The sequence below is a fragment of the Cottoperca gobio genome, chromosome 6 (genome assembly GCF_900634415.1).
Source record: "Cottoperca gobio chromosome 6, fCotGob3.1, whole genome shotgun sequence".
NCBI classification, from domain to species: Eukaryota; Metazoa; Chordata; class Actinopteri; order Perciformes; family Bovichtidae; genus Cottoperca; species Cottoperca gobio.
The window spans coordinates 1,690,804-1,700,371 of NC_041360.1; the positions used below are offsets into that span (position 1 = coordinate 1,690,804).

Genomic DNA, 9,568 nt, shown 5'->3' on the forward strand with positions numbered 1-9,568 from the left:
GAGTCTGAGAGAAAACGGCCTTCCATACATTTTGCAAGACACTACAGGTGAATAGGGTAAACATTTAAAACTAATAGATATCACCATGAAACATTAAGACAATCATTTTTTTACATTACAAGTTTTCTGAAATGTTATTTTTAGATATGCAAATGAGGCATTAATGCTACAATCTACAAACACAAATAGACAAAGTTATTAAAATAAACTCCTAAATGTGTATGTTCTCTTAAAATTGACCAGTGCAATAAAACACAATGTTTTTGCCTGTGTTCTGCCTTAATGGTTTAGGTTATGAGCTTATGGAATTGTTATTATGACACTTCTAATAGCTACATCACAGGGGACAATGACTCTACAGACTCTAGCAGCTGTGTGAAACTTTCATTCTCAATGTATAAGAAAACCAAATTGAAATGGATTAAAGTTGAGTTCCAACTTTCAAATTTGAACAAAAAATATAAAATGCTGGTGGGTGTCATGCTAACATTAGTCTCACAAAGCCAGACCCAACTCCACAGCGCTGTGTCAGTGCTGGAGAAAGGTCTGGCTGCACCCATTATCATTCTGCTCTAGGAGAAAAAACACACTGGCTTGTTTTGTATTTCTTTAAAACAATCCCAATCGTCTTGGGCGGCACCAGGCACAGGATGCAGCGACAGTGCCCATGCAAAAATAAAGAGCACAGATAGCAGATGTGGAGGACAATTATTATTTATAATTATTTTGCTCTTTTGAACTGTATTGTCCTAACTTTGAATTGTGTACTAAGCATGCTTTATAAATAAAAGTGCCTCACCTTCATTTACAGCTGTCCCTAGAAATGACCTTTGTTTCAAAGTACACGTCAGGTATAGTAGGGTGGAGCGCTTAGACCTTTACCTCAATAACATGGCAAAGCTGACTGTTGCACTCTTTCAAATCATTATCAGGTCATGTATTACAGAAGAGCAATAATCAAGTTGGGGCTCGTTGCACTAAAACTAAAACTAAAACAGTCTCCATTATTATATTTGGAGGCAATTCCTAAAAAAACCAAAAGACACATTCAGATCTAGAGTAACATGTTATTAGAACTGACAGCCGAGCATCAAAGCTCATCAGGGAAAACATTACAAATTAAATGTTCTTGAGTCTAGTGTTTCACCAAAGCATGGTCAACGAGCTAAAAACAGCTTTTTGTCTTTCATCTGTAAAAAATAATAAAATAAAAGCAGTTTTGGTGATGCAAGCTTTTTATCTGACAGGAGCAACATGTACCTGGAGTTTGACATCATGCTGGCCTTAAGTGCACTCACTGAATCACCTCACCCTTTAGCCTTGTCCTGCAAGTCTTTCAGCAGCCTTCAAACAGAAACTGTAACGAGTTTCATTTGCATTTTATCTGGAGTTCTTCTAAATCTCATCTCTTACTCCATAGGTTTTTTGTTCACAGATTAGGATGCGTCCCCGTTTATGCAGGAAGAAGCTATCCAAAGTCAAATAGATAACAAACCAGGACCAGCACCTTATACAACACAGTCAAAACTACGCACTTTCCTGACTCCTATACATGGAATTGGAGTTTCGGGCTTCCGGTGGAATCACAATGCATGCTGGTGTGGCGGGCGTAGAAAAGTAAGCACCAACTCTACAAGGGCCGCCATATTGGATTTCTTCTCTACGTGTTTACATTGTATTTGGCTAGTTTTTAGTGTGTAAGCATCGCTCTTCTAGTTATGGGATTTGGACACCGAAATTGTGTAGTGAAAGGATGTTCAAACAGTGGGAGAAAGCTAAATAAATGGGCAGAATCTCATTGTGAGCTTCACGATTGCACTCGTTTGATGCAAGCCCCTGTTCGAACTATTTCCATTTCCAACAGCACTAAAGAACAATGATAGAAGGCTAGCATGGACCAAAGCTGTAAAGAGACAGGATTACAATGGGAAGTCTTGGGAGCCCAAGAAATCTTGGCGGATTTGCAGTGAGCATTTCATGCAAGGAAAACCAACAAATGAATTCCGTGATCCTGAACTCGACCTGGGGTATGTAGTCTATCTACTTGATCTATATATTGACAAATGTACTTTCTATATATTGAGTTTTATAATAATTAACAAACACAAGTTAGGTATATATTTATAATAGCTTACCCTGCAACACAACTGCAATAAGCACTTATTATATGTATATATGATACCGCCAGTTTTCTTGACTGCGCAGATCCATGCCGAATGTGGCGTATGGGAAGTTTTCATTGAATGAGTACATTTTGCTTTCAAAAAGCAATACTCAGAATCTGCGAGAGGATTGAAAGATATTTGTTTCAACCAGCCAGACTCAAACAGTCTAAATGCTTTGCCTTCTTTGTATTCGTTCAAAGTTCGTTTATGAAACTCGACATCGTTCCCTGGGTGGTCAGACATTAAACATAATGTTATATCACTGAGGTATATCGGCGGCCAAGAAGTCATGCTGTTGTTTTCATTGACCCAGCCATCCTGCAATGTCAAGGGATCAGGCACTGAAACGCCACTCGGCATAACCAAAAGCTTAGTCTTTTCTTTTTCTGTGATTGAAATTCTTTCGTTAGCTGTTAGTTGCTGCTCAATGCCCATCTCTGATGCAGCAAACACCCTGGCAATAAGCTCCAGTTTTGTTCCTCAAACCTTTAAATTCCTCAAGATTTTTTCTTCGACTTTCCAAATCTGAACCTCATCATAAGAAAGGAGTTCAGAACTCATTGTAGAGTAGTAGGTTTGTTTACAAATCAAACCCCAAAAGTAAAAACACGCTTATACGCTATATTAGGTAGATGGCTATAAACACGAGTTGTTTATGTCCATCTTAGCCTTTGAATGAAGGCGCACCTGTGGCTAACGTAAGCAAGCTAGCAAAGAACACAAATTGTACAGAAGGAAACGTAACGCATCTACTAATGGACAAGAGGTTCATGCTTGTGACAGCGCGGAGGGACATGAGAGCATCTCGTCCATGAGTAGAGGCACGCTTTCCTTCTGCACAGTGATAAGGTAGAAAGAAAATAGTTCCTACATGAAACTGCTCACAACAAGGTCTGTGGATTATCTTGAGTAACCGGGTCATGATTTATAGAAAGGAGACAATGTTGTTGACTTTTTTTGGCGCTTTGAGCACCACAAGCCGAGTGCCATCTAGTTCCTCTAGATTAGAGAGAAAGCAGACATTTCTACAGCCCATATTTCAAATACTCTGCAACTCACACAAAAACAATCTATATCGATAAATAGCGCTACAGATAAGAGGAAAAATATGTGCTTTTGATTTTGGGGTGAAACAGCGAACAAGCTCACCATAAATGTCAATGTAACAGAGTTTTATTGGGATTAGTGACTGTAATGTTATTTCTTAATTTCAAAAATAAAATTCCATTCATTAGCTCAGATTTGAGCTCACTGTGAAGAAGAGTGAGCCAGACAGTCACTGCAACTGCTGATGATGTTGTTTACCAACAGGGACGGCCTGTCATGTTTCATACCAAAGGAGATTTAAGATGAGGAATCAAAAACAAAACACACACAGCAGAATTTCATTTGGTAAACAGAGTGATTCTGCAGCATGTCACTGAGGATGAGGCGTTTTTCTCTGTTGCTGTCTTACTTAGTGACTCAGGCTGATACGTTTACATTAAAATGCTGTGTAGTGCAGCTTCAGTCCCGGCTCATATTTGGATTCACATTAACTTCCTCCCCCTTTGCAGACTGTTGTAAAACCTGATGGAAGTTAGATTTCAGGAGATAGAAAGTAATTTGAGACTGCACATGCTATCTGCTGTGAATACCAATGTTACAGTACACTGTATATTTATATTCCCAGGATGGAGTAGCATGTAAAGTCAACACTCAGTTAGAACGTCGTTTTAAAGCAGTTTAGAGGTGAAGCTCTGTCACTCACTTGTTTCTCATGAATCACAGGAATCAAATGCTTTTTTGCAAGATTTTACCAGCGTTGGATTGTCTCAAAAGGCAAATCAACTAGTTATATACTGTAAGTTTACGTAGCATTTGCTAAAGTACTACCTGCTCACAAGAAAGCTAAAGTTTGACCATGTGCTAATGAAGATTATGTGAAGTGATCAAAAGCTTCAGAACAATGGACCTTGTAGTTTGATTGCTTTATCTTAGTTAGTCAAAGGTCAAACATTAACTCTGAATGTCACTTATTAAGGCAACATAGACAAGAAGTCTTTAAAATGTTCTGAAGAAATAGAAATTTTAACATCTACAATTCCATGCCAACTGAGCAAACTACCTACTAACTGAACCTAATGGTTAGATTGTTTTCTTAAAAGCCAATGTTGAATTGGAAAAGATAAAGACTCGTTCCCAAACAATAACTTTATTAATAATTTCTATCAACAGGGAAACAATTGACAATCATTTATTTTGAAAATAAATTAATCGTTTAAGTCATTTCCAAATCAAACATGTCAAATATGATCTGGTTTCAGGTTCTTAAATGTAAGAAATTGCTGCTTGTCTCCGAACCATTAACTCTTAACCATTAGGACACCCCCTGTTGCTTCTTAATCGCATTTGTCTATTAGTTGTTTTAAAGTAAGATGTGAATGATAGCAGGGAAAATATGAGCAACATTACAGCAGCATTGCTTACAGAGACAACATGGTGACTCAAAAGAACAGTCTCAATATAAAATATATCTACTTTCATGAAGTTATGTTAAGACACAATTTTGATATTGTGTACTAGCATCTGTGTTATTTGAATATATGCAGCAACATTTGACAGTATAGTAGTTATAAGCTTTACTTTTATCTATGTGAAATTAGGCCCAGTAGTGCTGACCCTCAATTTGCATACATATGAGTGGTACAAATGTCAATTAAAGTGATCAATAAAAACTGCATCAGTCTGCATTAATAATGAAGCCTGGAGCCTCAGATTTCTTTGTTTTAAAGGGTTTGCACCACTATATGGATTGTTTTTACTTATGGATCAGCAGAGTGTGAACTAACACAGTGATAAACAACTGTGTTAATGAGAGTTTAACATCTCCTCAGTGAGAGCTGACAATTAATGATCACAGCAAAGTGTTTGCAACTGTTAAGTTGATGCTATGTGGGGGTCCAATGGGTCTCCAGCACAAATGGGGAACACTTTAAAGTCACTATAGCCTCATTGAATGGAATAATCATTATTTGAGTCTCACCCGTACCACCTCACCATGGAGACAGTAACCGAAAAACTATCTCCAACTATTTTAATAATGGATTAATCGTTGCTGTTTTCAGTCTCTCGAATATGGAGATTTGCTGCTTTTTTCTGTTTTACTCTGTTGGTGTTGACAAAACAAGGCATCACCTTGGACTTTGGGAAACTGGGATGGACCTTTTTTCACTATTTTCTGACATTTTATAAACCAAACGATTAATCTAGAAAATAATCTTCAGATTAATCAACAATGAAAATAATCGTTTGTTGATAGTCGTACGACAAGTATTGAAAACTACTGAACTCTTAGGAGATATGGGTCCCTAAAAGTAATTTTATATGGATGGATGTTAAAGTTTAACACAGCTTAAATTTAACAATTCCTTAATAACAAACTAATACTGTTTTAAGATTAATGCCATCCTGTTGCTGAGCAACATGCATCAAGCATGGCCTGGAGACAGACTGTAAACTGTTCCTGCCGTTACCATGCGAAACAACAGCACAAAGAAAAGTTTGTGTTCATGTGGTTGTGATGTTATCAGGCCTTCTCTGGCCTCTTGGTAGGTCCTAAACACAAGGGTATTCAGATATTCCGGTGTATTATGCTGTATGCTGCTTTAGGGCAAAAGAGTACAGCAAAAGTAGTTCAGAATATGACTTAAGCTTTCTGTGACTTTCAGCATATTGCACATGCAATTGGAACTCAGTTTATGGAAATAATGGCTGTCCTTGACCAAGACTGTGGGAATAAAAAGTTGAGACTTCATTCAAACAAGTACTATGGGATTTATTATGAACTGTCTCTCAAAGAGGTCTCAAAGTAAGTATGCAAGTTCACCATCGGCTAGGAAATATACATTCCAAATAAAAAGCTTTTTCAAATCAGTTTGGCATGAAAATGTCTCTGTGCTAGTCTGACTTCTGGAACAGGTTTATTGGGGCCAGCCTGCAGTGAGTACATAAATACTTCACATACAGTAGTATGTACAGTATAGGATATTAAGCAGGTACAGGCTCATTTCAGTGTGGGGGGTGGGGGACAACAACTAGAAGACTGCGTGAAATATTTTGGCCTTCCCTTCACAATATAAATATATATTAGCACTTTGAGTTTTGTTTACTCAAATGAAAAGTGCGCCTATAAATACAATTTATTATTATTATTATTATTATTATTATTATTATTATTATTATTATTATTATTATAAACAACAGTCTTTGTAAGACGGGATGCTAGGGTGAAGCTGTTCAGTTGCTCTATAAATAATTAATAATTTAGTCAAAGGATGACTTGTATTATGCCGGTTGGCGTCGGGTTATGGCCACCGCGGAGTGGCTTACTGGATGAAGACAGCGGGAATCAGGCAGACCAGTTGAAAAAGTCAATATTTTTCTCGCCGAATTGAACAGTGTCTCTTAATATTTAAAACACAATGTTGTGTCAAACGGTTAGCTCTAATTTACTTTGCACATCATGGACACATTGTTAAAATGTACTTTTTCACAGAGAAGTTTTGTGTCAGAGCTATTACTAACAAGCGACAAAGAGAGCAGTTGGTGGCACCAACGGACAGCTGTCCTACCGTTTTGTCGGGGTTCCTGCTGCAATGATAAGGTTCCGTCCCTGTGCAGGAGGATGGAGGACGTGTCCTTCACCCCACTAAATCTCCCGGCCGGCGGGCGGGGCACCCTCAATCCGCTGCAGCACTGGTAGCACACCGCCCATGCCTGCTCCTCGTTGATGGGCTGCTCGTAGGACTTCAGCACCTCCTCCAAAGACAGTTCCCGGGGCTCGGCCAGGTCCCGCGCCTCTCCGCGTTCCGTGGGGGCGGTTACCCGTGAGTCCCCGTCCTCGGCGCTTCTGTTGGTGGATCTGGCCATGGCTGCGATAGCGTGGAGCCCATTCTTCACTCCTTAGGCACCAAGGCCATTTATGCTGTCCTCTGTCTTCTGTTCGGCCCAGTCTGCTCTCCTGTCCTCTGGCTCTTCTTGACGTCTACCACTCCTCAACTACCGCAGCTGCACCTCTGTACCAAAACAGTGTCAAGGTAGCCATACGAAACTCAGCACTTCCGGTCCAAGTTTTCAAAAATAAAACCAGAAGCGTTGCAACTTTTTGAGCAATGTAAAGTGACATTGTAAAATACAAATGTGAAAATGATGTTTTCCCTAAAATGTGTACAGTTTTATTTCGCATATGTTAGGATATTCATTAATATCTATCAACAGCAACCACTGAGGGGCTCTTGAGCAAGGCATTGAACTCCCAAATTACTCGAGCCCAACATAAAAAGACTGTTGAGGTTAAATATTGTGAACTTTTATTAAGATCTAATCTTATTGTGGCAAATATTCCAAGTTTCCACAAAAAAATATAGTCACATAGTTACCGAGTTTTTCTAGAAATGTTTTCCATATTGCAAATTTTCAAATCTTTTCAAATATATGCGATATTTGGCCAAAGATTAGGTGCGTATAATTAGGGTTTCAGTTTACCTCTTTTGCTGTTTATTTTGAAAGTGATGCAAGTACTTTTTACGATCATGCTGACTTGACTTAGTTTGTTGCCATATCAGCAAATGAGGGAGACTATTGGATCTGCGGGAAAATGTCAATCAACAGCCCCTGAGGCAGAAACCACCCTCCTGGCTGTCGCATTATCCACCTGCTATAGACGAGAGGGGCGGAGAAGAAGGGTTAGGGTTAGGGTTAGTTGTTCGGAATAATATTTTACTTCCTGAATCAGTTCTAAGTGATGACATCATATTATCACAATATTATCACCTGGGGATTACTGTTTGTCTGCAGGCATCCCACTTTCCTTCTCTGCTCTCAACTCTTTTCACAACTGTCAATTAAACGTATAACTAACAACATATAACATATTTTACAATAATTAAAGGTGTTTAAATAGTGTAAATTTCATTTACCACCATACTTACTATATATATCAAATATTCCTGTTTCCTTTAGTTGTAGTCATCATTGGGTCGACGTAATAGCAGTCACATGTATGCACCTTGAAAGTAACATTTCAGAGATGTTTCCTAATGCATTTCTGGTGGTTTTCGACTTGATATTTGCTCTCAATATAATAAAAACAAATGACAACAACAGTGATATTAGAATATGTCAATTTGCAATGAAAAACAATGATTTTTTAATTTATTTTTGTGTATGTATACCATATATTTTAGATCAATGTTCTTCCTTGATGGCAGCATTTCGTTTCCCTTAATTGCACTGTTGGTGAATTTATTGACATTCCAACAAATGAGATTCCAAGCTGTCTGTTCTCCCCTAAATTTGAACAGTTTCTTTTTCTGCAAACATTTGAATATAGAGTTATGATGGCACGAGCACCGGCTTATATAGACAAGTCTTAGAGAATGTAAATAGCTATAGCTATAGCCTGTAGCTATATAAAAAAAGAAGTAATAAAGTATGAAATATGGTAGTTTTTACATGATACATTTTTACATGTTAATATTCAGAAAGAGCATTATGACTAACTGAGTTTTGTCAGCATAAGTTGTATGTTTCAAACTATTTTCAGCTTTGTGCATCTGCTAAATCTTATTGACCCAGGAAAGGTATGAGAGGATGTTTAACATCATGTAAGTCTTTAATGCGTAATTTACATGTCAAACCTTTTATTTTGGCGGCAAAATTGCTTAGTTTCCTGTTTTGATCTGGCTCGTTATCTTATTGCTGCATCCTTTCTCTGCAGCACCACTCCAACTGCACCTGCAGGAGCTTCAGCTAGTACACTGAACCTGAAATGAAAAATACACTTATGTATTGACAACCTAAATGTAAATGATTATTTCTCATTTATTGTTCTCTTAATTATATATGACCACACTTTCCAACAATTGCTAAAGCAGAGGAAATGTGTGCCAACATTAACACTTTTAACACCTCCACCTCATGTGTATACATCCTAATATTAATGAAAAAAAATTCTGTTTGTCAAATGCCACATTATATACAAATCAGGCAGAATCACATGTCTGCCTGTATGGCCTTCACTTCTCCAGTCGCTCTATCAACAAGTACTATTAATCAGTTCCAGTTATCTGAGTCCTCATAAACGAGGAAGTAGAAACTGCTCAGAAACCCACATTTTCCTACCATGTGGTTGTCCCTTACATACCAAAACGTTTTGATATTTATATTTGAAAGACACGGATGCAGGTGTTATAGCAAAGCGTTGATAGTATCTGTTTAAAATTCCCTTATTGTGTTGAGTCAGTGTTTCTTTGTTGAGCTGCAGAGGAGGGGTAGTAAAACAATGATGGAAATTCCTACTAAAAAGACATATATTTGGAAGATAACCACTTTATTTGGCTAACTGTGACTGCTGGAGCCTC

General features: G+C 38.0%; 1 protein-coding gene across 3 annotated transcripts in view; it reads right to left on the reverse strand.

Moving 5' to 3' along the window:
- Positions 1 to 8,879, reverse strand: part of spire2 (spire-type actin nucleation factor 2) — a 40,972-nt gene extending 32,093 nt beyond the window's left edge. Inside the window, exons 1-2 of one of the 3 annotated variants that reach the window (XM_029434553.1) lie at positions 8,846 to 8,879; positions 6,779 to 7,222 (exon numbers count right to left, since the gene is read on the reverse strand). In XM_029434553.1, the coding sequence (XP_029290413.1) occupies positions 6,779 to 7,076 (298 nt within the window). In that variant the 5' untranslated portion in view covers positions 7,077 to 7,222; positions 8,846 to 8,879. Of the gene's footprint in view, positions 1 to 6,778; positions 7,282 to 8,845 lie in introns of those variants that run through there. The other 2 variants (XM_029434552.1, XM_029434554.1) reach the window with 2 other exon arrangements.
- Positions 8,880 to 9,568: the final 689 nt, after the last annotated feature.